This window comes from Seriola aureovittata, chromosome 21 (assembly GCF_021018895.1).
Source record: "Seriola aureovittata isolate HTS-2021-v1 ecotype China chromosome 21, ASM2101889v1, whole genome shotgun sequence".
Classification (NCBI taxonomy): domain Eukaryota; kingdom Metazoa; phylum Chordata; class Actinopteri; order Carangiformes; family Carangidae; genus Seriola; species Seriola aureovittata.
Window position 1 is genome coordinate 8,021,335 of NC_079384.1, and position 20,275 is coordinate 8,041,609.

Consider the following 20,275-nt stretch of genomic DNA (forward strand, 5'->3'; position numbering starts at 1 on the left):
CTATAGCAACAAGTTGATGTCTTACTATTATGTAGTGAAATGGGAAAAAACTTGAAAGCTGATAAGCAAAATCCCCGGAGGACTCGTACAGTGAACGATTGTTTTGGTAGAAAAAATTAATTCTTCATGTCACGAACACTTTGAGTCTGAATATTGTTCCTCCGAGAGATGATTCATCTCAGCGACAAACAAGTGCTGAAACGTGCATCATCTCATGAGCATCGTCCCTTATGTCGGTATAGTCAGCACTGTGTCCCGATGCTTGCAGTCCCGCAGACTCGCTCTGCACAACCACGTCTGCCAGCGCCGGCAGGCCGAGCTTCACGACATCTTCAGGACACTTTGTGAGAAAACTACTACAGCAGAGTAAAGTTTCTTTAAAGAAACCTTAAGCTGAAGTAAGTGTAAATATGTTTTCCAAAGAAACATGATGTATAATGACCACTTTCAGACGTCTGTTTGTCCTATGAGTGTGAGTGCGTGTGTGCGTCATCACAGCCAAGCAGCTGTGAGTATAGTGTCTAATTTATTGGTATAAGTGATTTGCAGGCCTGTTGTCTATTGAATACTGTTGATTACTGAGCTGATGAATGACAGATAAAGGAATGTGATAATGTAAGGCTTTAGTTTGAGCCCAGAGGGATTAGCTTGACGAGAAATGAACCTGCACTGAAACACCTGCAAAGACAAGGCACCTCAGAATTCAGTGTCACTGCTGGATCACTTTACATTTACATGAGATTTTTGTTTTTTACTTTTTTTGTCATAATTGTCATTTTTGGCTCTTGCTTGTGTCCTATGAGCCCACTCCTCTTTCTATTAAGTTGTAGTGGGGACTGTTCTGTGCTTCAGGGGCGCCCCCTGCTGCTCAAGAGGCTGCAACCAGGGAGAACCTGGTCCTTGACAGAGCAGCCAACACGACGCCTTTTCTCTCCTCTCCTTCGTCTGGTTTCCTCCTTGTAAATTGTACAGACTGCAAACATAAGTCACACAAAAGATAAAAAATGGAAAAAAAAAATCAACTGACCCTTTTAAACTTGTAAAAAAAAATAAATAAATGTATGATAGTAGAAACAAAAAAAGAAACCTAATGCTGAAAAAAATGGATCTCTGATGAATGTGAGATATATTTTATTGATCTTTTCTGGGGGAGGGATATGAGTATATGTGTACAAACATATGTATGTTTAATTTTCAATCTCAGGTTCCAATGGACCAAATAAATTTTTTTAAATTAAAATCCAACGTTTGTCATTATTACAAATATAATATTTACGACGTTCAAGTTTCCATCGATTATACACTGACACAGAAGCTTCCTCAGTGTGCGACTCAAAGAAATGACCTGACAGGCACGCAGACCTGTCAAAGCTGAGATGATTTCAGATGTTTTCTCTGCTCAGACTTGCACTTGATGAATAATAAGAGGAAGTCAAAGCTTTCAAGCTGCCGATATTTAAGAAGAAAAACACAGTGTGATGAAAGGATAAAGTATTTACATATCAAACATGTTTTTCATTTACACACACACGCACGCTTGTTTACTGCACTTCTATTGATTTCAGAAATTCGCCCTCTGATGTGTTTGTTATCACTTCATTCCCTGGCTTGTGATGTGCATCTTCTCATCTTGTGTTTTTGAGGGATATATCACTCTGGGGTGTTTAATCCTTGTGTTTGTGTTTATGTGTCCACTCACTGTTTGAGTCTCCACCTCTTCCCCCACACATCCCACCCACTTTTTTCTAAAAATGGACTTCTGTCCCGCTTTCCACCCCTCTCTTCTTCTGCCCCCACCTTCCTCCAAGGCTACCCATCTCCCCAACCCATCCGTGTCCCTCTCCCTCTCCTTAGTTTACCCCCACCCCCAAACCTCAGATGTCAGGAGCACTTCATAGTCCTCAACCCACCCATCTCCTACTTTGGCTCTGGGGGGGGTAGGTTTTCAAGACTTCAGCAGAGACAGTGTGAAGGCTCCATGAGGTGTTCACATATAGCATAAGGACCTGTCAATCACTTTCTTCTTTCCTGTACCGTGGAACCAAGACAACTGAAAATCATCTAGAAGCCACTCTGCTCGCCTGGAACCAAAGGTATGGCTGCTAAAATATCTGTGATAATGCTTTGGCCAGATAGTCAGTGGAGAGACTTTGCATGCTTAAAAAAACTGTCATGGTCAGATATGTGAGGAGAGAAAAGCAAAGACCTGCTCTCCCGTGGGAAATCTGTTCATGCCTCCCTGGTGCTCTGTAGATATGGAGGAACTAATTAGATATAGACCTTTCAATTTTGTCTGCAGACATGATAAGACCAAAATCATTCCCCAGCAACACTTAGTATGAAATTGAAAAGATACAAAGTTTCTCAAAGTAGTGCAAAAGTTGTTTTGGAGGAGGAGTGCCGAGAGTACAAAAGAAAACATTTATTGTGCCATTCCCAAGCTAAGAATAGTGTTTTATTGCTGCGACCTGTTTGGAGTTAATTGCACTGTGGCGTGGTTTCAAGGCCAGGTTAAGTACTGCTGCACTTTAGAAACAGGTTAATCACAATCAACAGGAAAAAGAATTACGGGCACTTGATTTAAGCCAAATAAATTAGATTAAAATGTAGCATACATGCTGCCACGCATGAGTCTAAACAGCTTAGTCTTGGATGTTAGTTCCCAGTAAAATCTAAAGAAAGACTGAAGGAGACATGTGATCTACAGAGACGTGTATGCTGCTGCCACCACCACCACCACCACCACCACCACCACCACCACCACCAGATGATCACATTTCCCTCCCCTCTTTATTTTCCCTCATGTCAAACCAAGTAAATAAATCATGTGACATGCAAGTAGGGGTGGATGGCTTGTGGGGACGAAGGATTTTGGTCAAGGGCAGAGACACTGTGACGCAACTGGAAGAACACGCCTGATGCAGCCTCTGCTTGTCTGAGATTTGGGCGATCCTCTTGTTGTGAGAGTTTCTGTCATCAGGGCATCAGGCTGGAGTGTGTGTGTGTGTGTGTGAGTGCGGGTGCAAGAGGGTGTATTTTAAAGCACAGAGGCAAGCCTGGTCTACTCTACCCCACTGCATCTGTTCAGAAACGCTACCTATAGCTGCCTTGAGATTAGCGCAATGTTTACTATGAAGGACTCTATGCTGTCTGTGTTTATGTATAGCTCATATCACTGTTGCTTGGTAAAAAAAAAAATCTCATATGCTTTAAAATTCTTACTTTGTGTACTTGTGTAATGTTATCATTGATACTGAAATAGCTTTTGTGGGTCCTGGCAGCAGTCATGCATTATCAAGAGCAGCATTTCAAACCCTGTCTGGAATCATCAAAAAGCAGATAAAATCTTTGTTGTGTCAGTGCATTGTGTTGCTTGGTTGTCAGGGTGCATACTACAAATACCTCTGTGTGGTTTGGAACTGTACGTGCTCCCACTAAAGTCTATATTTCCAGCTCTGCTTTTTCTCATTTGTCAGTCTGACTTTGGGGTGAGGGGGTGGGGGGTGGGGGGTTAGGGGGGCTGGGGGGTCCCTATCTCTGTCTCTGTCTGTGTCCCTCCCACCCCAATGACTCTGCTTCGTATCTGTCAGTCGTCTGTCAGGTTGAACTGGTGGAGGGGTGTATTGTTTCCGGTATCGGGACCAGTTCCATTACAGGCACCAAAACACTGCATGACATTTTATAATACTCTGTGACAGAATTAGCACCTCTGAAGAGTAATCACCACAACAATTACCGTTGCCATGATCACAAGGTAAACTGTAAAATCATGGCACATACTTCACAAAGTAACCTATGAGGAATGTGCACTTGCACATATTTAACCGGTTGTTGCAGCAGCCAACCCGAGGACATCGAGTTACGTGTGTGGTCAGAGTTGTGTTTTGCTGCACCAGTAACCGAAACCAACAATGATGTCACAGTTTCCTGGAGTACGCCTCTACATCACTGCAGCATGGCTTGTTTTTTAATGCATAATTCTTCTCCTTGTAGAAAGAAAAGGCTACAATATGGCGTCCCAGATCCCAGCACTCCCTCAGTCCTACGCTCCAGGGACTGATAGCGTCTTTTCTGACCAGTCCGGCTTTTATTCTCTGGATGCCAATGTGCCCGGGCTCTCTAAGGTGATTCTCAACAAGCTCAACATGAAGGACTACGGACAGTACAGGTAAAAACTGATGTTATTCTCATAACTCTGCCAGATTTCTTGTGTCACTTTCACAGCACCCAGACTTTGATTTGTTAATATAACGTGTCATGTCATAAATGATTGATTACTTTTCCATGTTTCACTTCTTTTTGGCTCAACTTTCACTAACTAACAAAGGGCTGCTGTTGAGGGAAAGGCTAAAGGAATCTCATTCCGCAACTACAAGGAGATGTTCCAGAGGATTGAGGAGACCTTTAAGTTCTGCACCGGCTGCAACAAACTGCCCGACCATCTCGCCAAGGGACAGACCTTGAAACGCTGCGTGAAGTGAGTGCAAAGCCGCGACTGAAGGGCGATACCATGACATCACTGATGTGCTCGCTTTAGTAGGTGGTCTGTGCTGCTTGATTTATAATATCTTAGCATTAGCACCGATTAACATTAATCATTGTTGACAATCAGAATATTTTAGGCCACTGAAACCTGCACTGTTTTCTGTTCAGCTCTTATCATCACCCGGTGAGGACATTGTTTTGACATTGCTGCCCAATAGCTGTCATGTGCGAAGCATTACCCGTTGCCATTGTATCAGCGGCAGAATGATAGGCAACGATGGTGTGGACAGCTCTACAGAGGTGGACAATGGCCAGTGGCAAATATAGCTAAGTCCCCTGACTGCTATTCATTTCTCTGCAGCTTATTAAGAGAAGCTTAATGTAGTTTATAGTGTCACAACACCACAGAGTGTGTTTCAAGGAGCGTGTTGAGAGTAAGGAGTGGGATATTATGCTGCATATTCACACGGGTCTCATTGTTTTTGCACCTCATTTTTGATCATGCTCTATGCTTTCCTGTTGCTCTGTTTATCTCCCTCTCTCTGTCTCTCTCTCTCTCTCTCTCTCTCTCTCTCTCTCTCTCTTTCAGGCTGATTCATAAACACTCACACACTGTTATCCATGTGCATTCCCTTCAAATTCTCAGCTGCTACTGCCTCTCTCAAAAGTAACCAGTAGCAGCAGAAAAAGAAACCCAGAATCGCTGACAAGTCAAACTCTCCAAACCTTTGACATCTGAGAATTACCACCAATAGTCTAACAGTGTCCGCTTGTGACTTTCCATTAGACTCTCACTTCTCCTTTTGATTAATTTTACCCTTTTCATCATTCTTGAGGCTGAAGTACCTCTGAAGACGTGTTATACATTTTACCCCTGCAGCCATCTCTGTTTTCTCGCCTTGTTTTGATTCCTTCGTCGACTTGTAAGCCTCATTTGGAGGACCAATACGTCCTAGGTGCGCCCTGACAGAACACGTTGGCTGATAAATGATTTTATGTAAATGTGCGTGCCTCTGAGGCTGCAAATGATTGCAAGGTAAAGTAATATAGTCTCCCAAAGCACCACCTGGCAGTGGCTGTCAGACCTCTAATCCAACGTATTACCTCACCACCTAAACCGTAGGCTACATAGGGTACATACAAAGAGGTCATATAATCAGTAATAAATTCCAGCTTCTGCCAGTCATGGATGTTTTTGCCAGCTGTCATCTAAAACAGGACAGAATCCGTCTTCAGTGTCATGAGTATAAGGTCAAATATAACGATGGGTTTTAGGTGGATGTAGGATTGTATTTACATCCTGGCACAGACACGACATTCTAATAATAAAGAAGCCATCTTGATATACATAAGTGATGCAACCCTGGGCGCTGCAGTCCTACACTACTGAATGCTAACATGAAAATGCTAACATGCTTGCATGACATTGCATGACATGTTGCAAGTTTAATGTTTAACATGTTCATCATCTTAGTTTCATGTGTTAGCGTGCTAACATTTGCTGATCGCTAAAAAAAGAAAGCTACAGCTGAGGCTTATGGGGAATGTGATTCACTTTCCAGGTATTTGGTTGTGAACCAACCTATTGAACAAACTGAAACTTTTACTTGTTGATGGTGCTAGATGAGAGGTCAGCTGATCACCACAGTCATGAGTATTTATCCTTGAGGTTCCTTGAATGTCTGTAGAATTTTTTAGGGCAAACTCCAAACTCCACTAAAGTGCTCCTGATTAACTTTCATGAATTTCATAGTTTCTTTCCATTTCTTGTGTTGCTTTTCTCCTTGTCGTTCTCTCACAGGTGCTTGAATGTGTACTACTGTACCAAGGACTGTCAGAAAAAAGACTGGCCTCAGCATAAAAAGGTCTGCAAGATGCTTCGCCTGGTGGCCATTGACAGACTAGTGGAGTGGCTGATGTTCACCGGTGAGAAATGAAAAGGGAGTGCCATTTAAATTAAAATGCCTGAACAGCTGTCTTAGTTCACAAAACAGAGAAATCACGCTAATGAGATGGTATAATTTTAAAGCTGAGCTGCAGAGATTGAATGCCTGAGAGACAAAAAGTGACAGAAAGTCGCACTGCAATACTGGTGTAATTTTGAAATTTTAATTAAAGTTCCTCAGCCTTTATATTTCTCTGATTGCTTTTCAAACACAATCTAAACTTGGCAGGCACAATCAACACTTATCTTCGTCCTCAGTTTTGTGTCACATAAAACCATCAATGTTCTACCACCCACACAGGAGACCTTCCATTACCCACTGAGAAGTGGTCCAAGTCAGTCGCTGAGGTAAAGAACTGGGACGACTGGCTCCCGATGCAGGGAGACCTCTGGCCACGTCTGGACGCCATTTTGTCCGGTACCAACATGGCAACACTTTGGAAAAACGCTAGCAGAGCACGGCCAGATGATGCTGACCTGCGGCAATCTTTGTGGCGGCTTCAGAGCGAGTTCCTCTCTCGAGTTCTCACAGTTGGGACGGCTATGCAACGCTTCGGCCTGGATCCAAGCTGTAAACCCATCACTATTCACCTAGCAGGGGCATCCCACAATGAGACCATGGGAGCCAGACTGACTGACTATGATGAGCTGACCCACATGTTCCCTGGACATCAGGGCATAGAAATAGTCATGGTTGGACCAGAAGTGGTGGACAGCTCCATCATGAGGCCTCCTCTCAGTGCATTTGGCCCCAAGCAGAGGGTCTACATCAGCGCCTACAAGGGGCTCTACCACCAGTTCTGGGAGGAGCTGGTGGAGAAAGAGGAAGCAGCCAAGCCAGACCTGGTGGTGGGATTTCATCCTGGTATGTACATACAACATCGTGCCATCCTGGGGATATGATTGCACAAACTCTAAATTCTTGAGCTGGTCTGGTTGAAAGGAATTTTTTCACCTCAGATTGCTTTTAAATCATCCAGTAATGAGCGGAATAAACATTGCAGCTATAAATAGAAACAACTTAGCTTTAGTAGTCAGAACCAGTGACTTCTCTCCTTTCATGCTTGTCTGACAATAACCTCTTTGAGAGAACAGCGCAAGTAGGACACATATAACTCACTAGATCTGGCCTATTCATTAGTGCCAGGCTTTTATTGGGGATTTGGGTAATTAATGGGAGCAGCTGGGAAAGAGTTTGGCTTCTGATTGCTGGACTCAGCATAATGTCGGTAAGCTGTCCTTTTGGAAGGGGAGTCTCAGTCCGCCCCCTCGGATTCACTCAGGCGCACATCGCATGCCATGGTCATGTGCAAACTAACTGATGTAAAACAACCTCTCCATCCCTGTCCTGTTTTCACTCAGAGGACAAACAATATTCAAAACAAATAAAACCCTTTTTCTGAATTAGGGATATAGTTAAAACTTTTGGAATACAAGTACTTTAACATTACAAGAACTTTTTCCCCACTTCATGAAAAATAGCATGTTAGACTGAAATGTGTCCATCCTATTGTCCAGCCTCACAGACAACCAACCTCATTAAAGTGGCACTATAACTCTGCACCTCCTAAGCTCATGAGTCATGTGTCTCACCCTTTGACCTGCAAAGCAGCAGTAAAGCCCCAACCCAACTGAACCCATAACCCCTGGCTCAGTTGTCACTGCAATCACTGCAGGCTCCACTGGAGCTAAATATATATGAGTCAGTCATCCTGTGAGTAAACTGTTTGAGTGTCTGGCTGCATCTTGACTGCAAAGCTGGCAGAGCACTGCATTATTACACTGTTCAAGCGATAGGGGAGGAAGGCAGAAAAAAAGGATGGTGTGTGTATGTGTGTGAGGAGGCTTGACCTTAGAGAATAGGAGAGGATGATGTCAGCTGTCAGCTCTCACAAAGGAGATGGATGTGGGGGAAGTATTGTCATCCATACAGAGATAGACCACTGAAAACAGGCACTTCAGAAACAGAAACTCAACACACAGGCTGCTTTTTGTAATTCATGAAACAAACTGTATATTCAAAGTTATAAAATGTAGTTTTTCAGACCAGGAAACAAAGGAAGTCGACCATTAATAACAGCAACTTTATCTGCTGTAAGGCCCAAAGTGGCGCTGGTGGTAAGCAATTATTGCAGTCATTAACAGTCAGACTGGAACGTCTCTTTGTCACCTTATCCCCGGAAGGTCTTAACGCCTAAACGCTTACTCCCTGTTAAATGTTTTACTTTGATGAGGAGTGTAACCTCAGGGGTGTTCGTATCACAGCGTGCATTATTCAAATCAGAATCCTCTCTTTCTGCAGTTTGACTTCCGGTAGGCGATGAATAACATGATACCATCTGTGTGCCAGTATCACGGGCCCGACATTTCTCCAGCCTCTGTGGCATCCCCTGAGCCCCTCCAGCAAACACACATAACCAGTATACACACCAGCATGTACGTTACAGAGCAGCTGAAGCTTTAACAAATTCATAGCTTTCTCTCCTGTTTCTCACACACATACTTTTTTCTGAATGCTGATTGAATTTTAATCTGTGATTACATCTTTCTCTCGGGCAGACTAATAATGTGAGATGTTATTGATCATCGTAGGGAAATTCTCTATTTTGCTGCTCTGCTGGTTTTGTCTCACACAAGGACACTTAAGCCGCATGGATTTACAGTATTTGCTGCCATGGAGGCTTGAACCTCAGTCATCTGGTTGAAGGGCGAGCCATTCACCAAACTACCCATGCTGCTCAGAAAGACAAAAACATACTACTGACATAAACCATGAGTCAGGGGAAAGTGACATCTGTCAGTTAATATGCCGCAGGATTATCTACCCACCCCAGCTTGAATATAGCCAGACTGCTGCACTGATTTGTCTCTCTCTCTCTCTCTCTCTGTCTCTCTCTCTCTCTCTCTCTCTCTCTCTCTCTCTCTCTCTCTCTCTCTCTCTCTGTAAGCGTGTGAGTGTCATACATTTTCGGTTGGCGTGGTGTGAGTTTGAGCAACTCCAGTAAACGAGGTAGACGAGGTCAACCTGTTTGGGGCGCGATCAACTTTGTCATATTGACTCATAATTAGGCAGAATGCAAAACACCATCAGTGACACGTCCTGAGGGAAATACATTAAGAGAAAGACGTGTGCAGGTGGAGGCTAATGAAGCGTAATCCGCTCGATCTTCACCTCACCGGGGGGAGAAAAAGATCTGACTTTTTCTCTGTCAGTCTGCGAGAGAAACAGACAGCCCAGTTAGTGTTTCCTTTTTTTTTAGTGTCAGTGTCAGAAAAAGGTGACGTCAGGTTCTTCCACGCACCATTTAGGGTTCAACTTAAGATTTTACGTGAGAATGTGATGACAGTTGGTGTTTGTGTCTTTGAACCCAGGGTTCCACGCTAACCAGGGTCTGGTAGAGGGTTGGCTGCCCACTCTCCTGCTGCTCCGAGACTACAACATCCCTGCCTTCTTCTCCATGTATAGGTCAGTCACATAATAAAAACCCGTTTTCACATTTTTTATAACGGAGATAATAAGATTTCTTTCCCTTTGAACAGCAGTGAATGTCTGAGATTCCTCGTCCTCATTATCTCGCGTTGTATTCCATCTGCTAAGTGATTAATATAGAACCTACTTAAATACTGCATCAGCTCTGTGGCAGTGTCTTCTTCTTCACTACAGTCCTCAGTCCCGATACAATTATTACCGCCCGCAAACCCAGATCGCACTTCTCCTTCCACACCTCACACTCGCCTCCCTCTGGCGGCCGATACCTGTTTCCTGTTTATTTCTTCCGCTGCAGGCGCTCTCAGCAAACTCCCCCCTTAGACCGTGTGATACAGCAGAGTTATTGATGTTGTTCTCTTTCCCTTCTGTTGATGCTGCTTCTCTATAATTTCTCTGAAGCTGTTTTTCTTGTAGAAGGATATTGAAATAAGTCTGTGAACAGGTGCTTAGTCTCTCGCCAGGCCTCTCATGAGCCCCATCCCATAAAGCTAAATGTACTTAATTAATCGATTTCCTCCGCCATCCCTTTGTCCTCACAGCGAGATGGAGCTCAAGTACTCACTGCAGATCCTGCTGGAGCTGGAGATGCACATCAGGGACAGCGGATCTAATCCTTTCACCTCACAGAAACCAGAGCAGGTCCAGGCCTGCCCCAACAAAACCCCAGTCTACTGCAACTCTCATTACATCTGTTTCCAGGGACTGCTGCCACAAGAAGACTTTGAGGAGCCAAGTCCAGACAATTAAGCGGCCACCATAAAGAAAGAAAAATCAGAGCCTGTCTGGTCCCCCTCTTTAAAGATGTGGTTTTCAGTATATGATTACGGGAACTTCCTGGGGAACTTGAGGGGTTTCCTGCAGCCTCTCAGAGATGGACATTGCTCGACTGTGCAGCTAGTTGGAAGATGTGAGCGATGAAGCTTACATTCTGATTTGGGGAAGAGAGCATTTTTCATAGTAAAAAAATGAGCCTTCACTGCTGCTGTAGTGTCCTTTTGAATTCTGATATTATTAATGAATGAGTCAGATTACAGAAATCATTCAAAGCTCATGTGAGGGAACCCGAGGGCACCAGCAGGGGCACAAAGGTTTGCGCATCACTGGTGCCCTGAGGTGACATGAATGTTGGATACAAAGGGTCATGGGCATACAAACATAATGAGACCAAAATGAGTTCAGTTCTCATTTGATGGTTGTCTGTAATTTGCTCTGCAGCTAGAACCTATTTCAAAACCTCACAATGGCTGCATGAAATCAGATCACATGCTCACTAATGTAACACATGATCTAAAGCTATGCTTCAATAAATCCTGTGTGCTGCAGAGTCTGATTTGAACTCTGAATTTGTTTTGGGGTTTTTTTTCTTAACTTTTGTGATTCTGTTTCTCATTCGTAGCTGCCGCCGGATGGTGAGTCTTTGTGTTCTGTGGTGTGGTCTGTGGTGGATGCTCTGTTTTTGGACATTAGCCTAACCCGCCGTCATGGCTCCGTTCAACAGTCATCTGATCACCATTGGAATTGTCTTCTTCTTGAATAGACAATACAATAGTTCTTTATTTGCTAAATGGAGACTCTCGATAGGCAATTATATATTTCCCTCGTCTCTTAACAATGAAAAGGCCAAAAAGCCAAGCAGCATTTGTTTGACAGCTATTATCAGTTTTATTCAGGGTGGATTATATATTATATTATTATATTATAAAACACTGCACGAGCTACAGGATTAAATATTACCATGAGATAAGTAATCACCCAATTTGACACAGTCTTAACAAAACTGAACATTATATGCTTCACTGATTCCAGGCCTATTACATAGGATAGCATTGTCACAAAGCCTGGACAACCCATAGGATTTAGCCTCTGTAGCAGCTGTGAAATGACTTCTACAAAGACTACAAAACTACTCTCAGAGCTACTTTATGCAAACATTTCAAGCAGTAGTTTGCACGCAATCTTTCTGTGTTAATTGCTTCCAGCTTCCAATCAAAAAGAGAAAGAGTAGTCAAGTGATAAAGTTTATTAAAACAGTAATATGTTAAAGTGATGCCAGTTTTACAGACCATCGTCTTATCACACTGATCTCTCCACATATAAAAAATACCCCAACATGATGGTAAAGGGAATATAAAGTGAAATAATTCTACTTTGTAAACAGTAAAATTGAGCATATTCTTGTTGGATTAGTATATGAAAAAAATTCATAATGCTCAATCAGGGCACAGATGCTAATGTGTTAAACATAACCATGACATCTCTGTCTGCATGTGTTTCTTGTTTTGATTCATAAGAAGAGAGTTCTGGTGAAACGATGTGACACTGAACTCTAGTGGACGAGCGCGGTAAAGACACAGAAAGTACAGGTCGTGTTGTAACAGTCAGGCTCAGAAACATTAGTGGTCAAAGGCTATTTCCTGATGGGTTGCCATTACAATTGTTTGAACTGAACCCAATTAAAAGCTTTTATGGGTTGGATCATATTCTACAATAACGTCTTTGTTTATGAGTGATTTATTTTCCCCCATAAAAACCTGTATCAATGTAATTTTTTTAACGGTTCGGGTGAGTCCAGCTCTTGTCAAGTGAAGAATGGTCTCGAGTTGTCAGAAACTTACTAGAAGGGAAAGCACAGGTGCTATATCTGGCAGCAGCAGCCCCCAACAGGCTGCTCGGATAACAAACCCAAGGAGCAGCAGAGGAAGAAAAAGCGAAGCCTGTCTGAGACTCAGAAATGGCAGAGTCAGAGAGGTAAGTAGGTTTGACTTCCTTTACCCTGCACTTTGATTTTGGAGAACATTTCTAAATTTACATTTACCACCTCATGACACCATGAAAAAAAATCGCACGTGTCTGAAGCCACGCGCAGCGGGAACAGAGCCGCCTGGTGCTTGTAAACAGTGACAGCATGACATTTGAATGGCATTTTGAGATACTAACATACCACCAAGGCCTGTTTCATTACTTTTGCTCCCTGCTGTTCTTTGCTGTTTTATTTTTTCTATATGTAAACTTATTATGAATCTGCCCTTGCAACCCCCTCCACTCCCCTCCTCATACTGCAGCAAATGTCCCAGTCTAAGAATAGCAGAGTGAAGGCCTCAGTAGTCTCTCGGTGAGAACGCAGTTGAAACATATTTTAACAAGTTGGATCTTTTGGGGTGTTCATAACTTTTTATTAAATCACTAATCTGTTAAAGGTCATTTCTGCTCTATCTATATTTTATTTCTTATGTTTTAATGTCTTTCTACAGAGTTGTCCCAGAGACCAAGACCAACGGTAAACCTATGGCCTTCCGGTCTCAAAAAGAGATGTTTGAGAAAATAGAAGAATCCTTCAAAATCTGTGCACAATGTGGGAAGCGGCCGAGTCAACTTTCAAACCCACAGAGCCTGAAGCGTTGTGCAAGGTAAAAAATTCCATCCAGTAAACCTCCAAGTTATTTTGTCATCAAAGTCAGGAATATTTGAGACAATAGATCTCTCACTTTTTGTCCTCTCTTTGCACAGATGTCTAAATGTTTATTACTGCTGTAAAGACTGTCAGAAAGGTGACTGGCCCAAACACAAGAAGCTCTGCTCACAGCTGCGTCTGGCTGCCATTGACAGAGTTGTGGAGTGGCTTGTGTTCAAAGGTAAAACATCCACACAAACAGTAAAAGACAATGAGAAAGGATTCTTCTTTTTCTTCCCAGAGAGGAATGGAGGAATATACAAGAAATGATAGTTACCGCCTCATGAACTGTCTGCATTTCTGTAAGACGACTGAGCTAATTTGATTTTCTTTCATCGCAGAAGAGCTTCCGTTCCCCACAGAAAAATGGTCAAAGCCCCAGTCAGAGGTTAAAGGTTGGGATGACTGGCTTGCGATGCAGGGAGATCTCACAGCTCGCCTCGAACCCGTTTTAAATGGTGCAAAGATGAAAGACCTGTGGACCAATGCTGGCAGGCCTCGGCCTGACGATGAAGACCTGAAGCTGTCGCTGTGGAGAGTCTGCAGTGAGTTCTTCTGCAGACCGTTGACCATCGCCTGGGGGATGAGGCTATTTGGCCTTAACCCTTATTCCAAACCTCTCACCATTCACCTGGTGGGAGCAGGCCACAGTGAGACACTGGCAGCCAGACTGACGGACTACGATGAGATAAACCACATGTTCCCCAGACACCAGGGAATCGAGATAGTCATGGTGGGACCAGAGGTGCTGGATGGCCCCATTGTGAGGCCTCCACTCAGAGCGTTCGGCCCCAAGCAGAGGGTCTACATCAGCGCCTACAAGGGGCTCTACCACCAGTTCTGGGAGGAGCTGGTGGAGAAAGAGGAAGCAGCCAAGCCAGACCTGGTGGTGGGATTTCATCCTGGTATGTACATACAACATCGTGTCATCCTGGAGATGTGATCCTACAAACTCTAAAATCTTGAGCTGGTCTGGTTAAAGGAGTTTTTTCACCTCAAATTGTCGTGAAATTGAATTTCAAAATTGGAAATTGACGTCTTCCCCTTTAGACAAAGATATAATAAAAGTGTTACGCTATGAAATATAACATTTTGTTTTAGGAGAAAATAATCTTTAATTGACTTTTAGACTGTAATACATATACTGAAAAGGTGCTCAGCAAGATTTATATCCATTCCGAGCTCTTTTTGACTTATTTTCGTTTTTTTATGTCAAGACTTTGATGCCAGTCAGGGCCTGGACGACGGCTGGCTTCCAACACTACTGCTCCTCAGGGATTATGAGATTCCTTCACTTTTCACTGCTCTCAAGTGAGTGTTACAGACTAGTAGTCACACACGGTTAAAAGTCCTTGTAACAGAATCAGATAGAGACACATAAATATAAAAGAAGTTTCAGATTACATATTACAATACAGTAATACACTACAGTATTTTGTTTAAGTGCATATTTTTGGGGATTTGTGAGTTAAAGTAACTTGAAATATCTCAAATATTCATATCCTATTACTTATAAATATGTTGTACTGTACTACCGACTTGTATTTTTAAACTGCCCTGCCCTCCCACATGTTCTTCATGCGATTTAACAGTGAATAGCGTCCAAATTGGCATAGGCCATTATTAAATGGCACATGTTATTTGCGTTATTGTAGTGTATGTTACACAAGTGCTTTAAAGTATGCAAATATACTCAGTGTCTGATGAATGTGGTTCCCGCCACCATCAGCCGAGCTCGCTCTCTCTCCTCTCGCCACCCTCTTATCGTCGAGGGCGCGCAGCTACTGATGCCTCTCGTCCTCTCTCCGCAGTGAGACGGAGATGACCTACTCCCTGCAGATCCTGCTGGAGCTGGAGATGGACATGAAGGGAAATGGAGCCAACCCCTTCTCCTCGCTGAAACCAGAAGTGGTGGGCTCGTGTCCCAACAAGCCTCCTGTCTACTGCAACTCCCACTACTTCTGTTTTCAGGGTCTCCTGGAGACTGTGGAGTTTGAGGAGCCGGACGAGGCCTGAAGGAGCCTCTCACATCTGGAGCTCTGATTTTTTCAGACTAAGAAGCATTGTTTTTACAAGACTGCATTTTTCTTTTACTGTAATCATGTTTTAAAAATAGCAATAAAAATATTAATATTAAAAAATAACACGTAAATACATATTTATTATTGCTAAAAAAAAAATTGTGTACCATTTCCCTTGGTTAACAGTTGTAAGTATTGACTCTGACATTTGCATTCACTATCGCAGTTTCATGTCATGCAACTGCCAGAGTTGTAAGATTTGAATATACTGTTTCTGAACTATTGTGGCATTGTCAAATGTCGTTCACACTTTATTTGGATAGTCCAGTCCTGTAGTCTGTCCTGCAGGGAGTTTACAGAGTATATTTCACTGATCTTCCTTGAACATTCTTGTTGCTGGACTAATGTTCAACAATGCAAAAAATATTTTCGCTATAATTCCATCTATAAGGAACACGATGGCAGAATGTATGACTATTCTGGTCACGGGTTTCAAACACTTTCTGTAATAAAACATGTTAAAGCAAAAATCTTATCAGATTGGGGTCTGTGCTGTTGGTATGGCCGATGCAAGTATTCAACCAACAATCAGTAAACCAGTAAGTGGTGAGGGTGAGCATTAGCAAAACAGCTGGATTGTTTAATCTCAATTTATTACTTATATTAAAACTGTTGAAATCTTACAAATACTCTCTGTCGGCAGACTATCCAAACGTCTACTGATATAACTTCTCAATAAAACATTTCAAATGATTAAATACGGGAGAGACTGTGTTTTCTGTTCTGATTTCTTTCCTTTATTTTAAAGACATCATTTCACCCAAGAATAAAATGGCACCTTTTCATCATGAGGTTATATTTAGCTGTTCATAACTAGTGAGAATGAAGCAAACAATTTAGTTCATTAACCATCTGACTTGAACACTTGTGTTCTGCAAGGATTTTCTGTTATTTTTAAAGATGAAAAACAAACAAACAAATATTTGACTTGATTTCGGGCTAAATTGATAATTAAATTGCTTCATTTACTGTATTACATAACATACACGGCTGCTGTCAATTAAACACTTTCCTAATTAAAAAAATATCTACTTTCAGGTGAGGAAATAAAATCATGCATCACAAGCAAATCAGTGTTTCCATCTTAATCTGTAAATGCGAGGCATGTCTACACTTCTAGCGAGATTTGAAGGATAAAACCAGGTCTACAATGTAAAAGACGAGGTTGACAATGGCTCCAATGGAAACAGTGTTAAGGTCAGTGTAGGAACACTTGATGTAAGGATTGTATCCGGATCGTTTGTAACCAAAGACAAGCCAAAGAATGACAGCGAGGAGGTACAACAGCACTGCCGCAATGTTGAACACAAGCTCCATCATATTGAGCCCAAATGAGAGGAGACACTGCAGCAGCTTGAGCAGGTTGAGAACTATGATGACCACAGTGACCAGGAGGCAAACAGCAAACACAATGATGCTGCACATCATCCCGAAAGGACGAAAGAACCATTCGCCATTTACAAAGTGGTCAGTGGCAGCGGTGAGAATGATACAAGCCGTGAAAGCCTCTGCCGTGCGGAGAACTCCTCTCGGGCTGGACAGGTAGCCGCTCGGACACTTCATTTTTTGCATCACAGCATCAACCAGGAAGACAACGGCGGCGACCACGGAGAAGATGAAGCAGAGGATGCTGCTGATGCAGGAAAGGCAGATGAAAACGGCTGCAAAGATCAGAGTGGCGGAGGTGATCATCGCCGCACACAGGACGGTCAACCCGCAGGTCAGGTCAGCCCAGTTGGGTAGGAAGACAGCCAGGAGGATGTGCCACATTTTGACCTCCACCACAGTCAGGACTAAGGGCACAATGATGCAGAAAACCCAGACAAACTCACACCATACGCCCCATGGACTCACCATCCTGCCCCTGAAGATAACAATGAGGAGAGATAGAGCGCTGAAGATTATTTCCAGGAGGCGTAAAATGCCCGGACAGCTCTTGAAGGGGCCACACATGATGCTCAGTTTGGCGCAGTCCTCTGAACTGTCCTTGCTGCTGCTTAATCAGCAACAATGAACACTTGACCCAATGACCACCACATTTCCTTGTATTCAAATTTCTTGGTGCAGGAATTGTTCTTCAGACTATGTAGGTGTGTTTTCTGTCAATGCCTGTTTAGTAGAAGGACTGCTTTTGAACTCTCAAGTCATTTATTTAGTAAGTAAAATAATTCAATTTGGAAGATTTATTCCCTTATTTGCTTAAAATCTGGTGAATATGCTGCAACTTTTCTGCTATGTTTTTTTTCCATGTGTATGAAATGTTTAAATTTCCTGTAATTGAATTAAATAGAAAATTGAATATGAAACAATTCCTCGCGAGTTTTCTCCAAACTGACTATATATGAAGCATAACAGACACATACACAATGCCTTTCTGTCTCTTTTTTAACATACATATTTTTCTATCATTTTAAGCCATTTTCAGCTGGTATTGAAAAAATCAGGACAAGAACATGAGAGCGTCTCTTCAGAGCATCTTTATTCCCACTACACACTTCACACCGGTGTCTGTGGCTGACAGATCGCAGGAAACTCAGGTGTGTTCATTCATGTGTAATCTCATTTTCAGGAACAGACACATTGCAAGTTACAATTTTTCATTGGCAGTGCCATAGACAGTTCATATTCCAAATATACTCAAGATACACAGCAACACATCAGGGAGTATAAAAATGGTGAATGGAAAGTTACACACAGAGCTCATGTGTAATTTTAGGTTTGATTACACGTCATATGGGACAAAACAAAACAACAGATTAATATTAAAAGTCTCAGCTTCAACAGAACTGTACTCATTGTTCATGAATACATATGACATGGAAAATATAAATTAATATTCTGTATAAAAGACTGCAACCAGAAACCCCAATGCTCAAAAATCCTATTTTGCAACTCCAGTCTGATTGTGAGTCTGTTTGATGATAGCACCATTTTCTGCTTTGAAATCACATTATACATTGTATAATGTGATCGTGTGTTAATTCTGCTCTTGTTTGTTGGACCAAGTTACACGTGAGGCATGACAAAATGTAGATTACCCTTTAGCTCTGGCGTTCTGAGTGGATGTTCAAAGCCTCAGTCTGTGATGTTGCGGTGTACAGCTGCAGTGCTGTTTCTGCTCCGTTGGAGACTGTGTGCAACCAATTACATTTCCCCAGATGTGGAAAATGTGATCATGTGACTTCAGTGCAGAAATGGCAGTGTTCACCAACCTGAGACCAGGCTTTAAAAGCATTGTTCAAACATTTTAAACATTCTGACAACACAAACATTATTCAAGCATTTTACTTTAATGCTATGGGAAGATATGTTGAGCATTTACCTTACAGTTTTTAATTAAAATAAATAAATGAATTATTTTTTTTATTTTTTATTACCTGAATTACAAAGAGTTATTTAGAGTTGTAGTTCAAGTTTGGATGTTTTAAAAAGATGATTGGAAAGTCTCTACCATGTTTATGTTTTGCTAAAGCCACAGATACCAAGCAAGGTGAAAATAAGGTCCAGTGTGAAAAGAATGAGATTCACATACGTCAGGAATGCAACCATAAACTGAATGGCCCAGATACAGAAGCTGGGTGGACAGTCACTGGGACGAGGGTTGTTCCTGAACATAAAAATGGGCCACATGATAGCAGTGAAGATATACAGCACAACAGAGATGACCAGGAATATGAACACAAATCTGTCCAAGTTAAAAGGCAAGCATTTCTTCAGTTTCTTGAGGATGTTGGTGGCTATGATAAGAGGGAGGATGGGGAAAGGAATGATATAAGCTATGACGCAGATGATCAGAGCCGGCTTGTCTCTGTAACCAGTCAGTGATATAAAAATCATGCAGCTTATGAAGGCCTCCAGTACCTTGAAGAATCCAGGCAGAGCAGCAAGGTACTTCCCCTCCTTCTTGTCCAGGATTTTGTCCTTCACCACTTCAAATGTGTAGACCATACCACACAAGAAAGCAAATATACTCACTATCCAGCCATACAGACATGCTAATTTCAGGCAGGCATAGAAGTTGGCATATATGATAGCAACAGAAACGGTCATGAGTGTTGAAGACATGGCCATCCCAGTGGTGAAGTCTGACCAGTCCATGCAAAACAAATTGAGTACGATGTCAAGTTTAAACATCTCAATGATGGTGATGATGAGGGTCATAATGGGGCAGAAGGCCCAGGTGAACATGGCGTAGTTCCAGTAGGTATGGCTGCTCCCTCCTCTGAAGGCAGCCAGGACGAAGGTGACCAGAGACAGAATGATCTGAGCCATATGTAGCCCGCCTCGTCCGGATAACAGAGAAGAAGGAGTAAACACTGCTTGGGATAAGGTGTCCTTAATACTATCAATTATTCCCATCTCTCTGAAGGAGCTGAAGAGTGGTTGAAATATGCCTGTAATGTAGGTATATGTCCTCCCAGGTAGCTGCAAGAAAGTGGATGAGGTGTGTTTGCTAAGCTGCCTTCCAACTCCACTTTGCTTATAGTCTTTTATTGCCTTTCTGGTTTGCATAATAGTCATGAAATGGGCTGTGTGTAAGGATGAATGTCTGCTACAACCGATATGAAATAACTGAAGTTGTGCTTGATGCTTGACTAGGTAAAGCCATTATTTGAATAGGGACACTATTACAGAAAGGTAATGGGATGCTGACCTACAGGCTATATATTCAATGATGTAACATAACCATAGTAATCTAAAATATTTGAGGTGCAGATGTCTAGGGACTTACAAAGCCTGGAATGAAGGACTGCCTGAGAGACAAGCTCAGGGCAAACAAGCCCTTTAAACAGTTAAAGGGCGAGAAAAAAAAAAACGTTTCT

The 20,275-nt window shown here is 42.4% G+C and overlaps 4 protein-coding genes across 5 annotated transcripts; 2 read left to right on the forward strand and 2 right to left on the reverse strand.

The window, feature by feature from the left end:
• The first annotated feature begins 1,953 nt into the window (after window positions 1–1,953).
• On the forward strand, window positions 1,954–11,263 carry LOC130162398 (putative protein MSS51 homolog, mitochondrial). The gene is made up of 7 exons (XM_056366125.1): window positions 1,954–2,093; window positions 3,994–4,168; window positions 4,328–4,477; window positions 6,287–6,411; window positions 6,732–7,295; window positions 9,803–9,896; window positions 10,460–11,263. The coding sequence occupies exons 2-7, from the start codon at window positions 4,011–4,013 to the stop codon at window positions 10,665–10,667; spliced, it is 1,299 nt and encodes a 432-aa protein (XP_056222100.1). The 5' UTR covers window positions 1,954–2,093; window positions 3,994–4,010; the 3' UTR covers window positions 10,668–11,263.
• A 1,038-nt stretch (window positions 11,264–12,301) lies between these two features.
• LOC130161999 (putative protein MSS51 homolog, mitochondrial) lies at window positions 12,302–15,515 on the forward strand. 2 transcript variants are annotated; one of them, XM_056365415.1, is made up of 7 exons: window positions 12,302–12,668; window positions 12,983–13,032; window positions 13,172–13,327; window positions 13,428–13,552; window positions 13,713–14,276; window positions 14,589–14,682; window positions 15,183–15,515. In XM_056365415.1, exons 1-7 carry the CDS (start codon window positions 12,510–12,512, stop codon window positions 15,385–15,387), a joined length of 1,353 nt encoding a protein of 450 aa, XP_056221390.1. In that variant the 5' UTR covers window positions 12,302–12,509; the 3' UTR covers window positions 15,388–15,515. The 2 variants fall into 2 exon arrangements, with proteins under 2 accessions (XP_056221390.1, XP_056221391.1); XM_056365416.1 differs by lacking the exon at window positions 12,983–13,032 and having other exon boundaries at window positions 12,519–12,668.
• Window positions 15,516–16,210: 695 nt separating this feature from the next.
• On the reverse strand, window positions 16,211–17,654 carry LOC130162000 (myeloid-associated differentiation marker-like protein 2). The gene has a single exon (XM_056365417.1). The coding sequence runs from the start codon at window positions 17,403–17,405 to the stop codon at window positions 16,569–16,571; it is 837 nt and encodes a 278-aa protein (XP_056221392.1). The 5' UTR covers window positions 17,406–17,654; the 3' UTR covers window positions 16,211–16,568.
• A 265-nt stretch (window positions 17,655–17,919) lies between these two features.
• LOC130162649 (myeloid-associated differentiation marker-like protein 2) lies at window positions 17,920–19,864 on the reverse strand. Its single transcript, XM_056366422.1, has one exon. It carries the CDS (start codon window positions 19,809–19,811, stop codon window positions 18,909–18,911), a length of 903 nt encoding a protein of 300 aa, XP_056222397.1. The 5' UTR covers window positions 19,812–19,864; the 3' UTR covers window positions 17,920–18,908.
• Between the last annotated feature and the right edge of the window lie 411 nt (window positions 19,865–20,275).

Bases quoted from the DNA above. Each gene is read 5' to 3' on its own strand.
- LOC130162398 (XM_056366125.1), top strand. From the start codon at position 4,011: ATGGCGTCCCAGATCCCAGCACTCCCTCAGTCCTACGCTCCAGGGACT. The intron at 4,478-6,286 runs GTGAGTGCAAAG...GTTCTCTCACAG, and splicing joins ACCTTGAAACGCTGCGTGAA to GTGCTTGAATGTGTACTACT. The intron at 7,296-9,802 runs GTATGTACATAC...CTTTGAACCCAG, and splicing joins GGTGGTGGGATTTCATCCTG to GGTTCCACGCTAACCAGGGT.
- LOC130162000 (XM_056365417.1), bottom strand. From the start codon at position 17,405: ATGTGTGGCCCCTTCAAGAGCTGTCCGGGCATTTTACGCCTCCTGGAA.
- LOC130161999 (XM_056365415.1), top strand. From the start codon at position 12,510: ATGGTCTCGAGTTGTCAGAAACTTACTAGAAGGGAAAGCACAGGTGCT. The intron at 13,328-13,427 runs GTAAAAAATTCC...CTCTTTGCACAG, and splicing joins AGCCTGAAGCGTTGTGCAAG to ATGTCTAAATGTTTATTACT. The intron at 13,553-13,712 runs GTAAAACATCCA...CTTTCATCGCAG, and splicing joins GGAGTGGCTTGTGTTCAAAG to AAGAGCTTCCGTTCCCCACA.
- LOC130162649 (XM_056366422.1), bottom strand. From the start codon at position 19,811: ATGGGAATAATTGATAGTATTAAGGACACCTTATCCCAAGCAGTGTTT.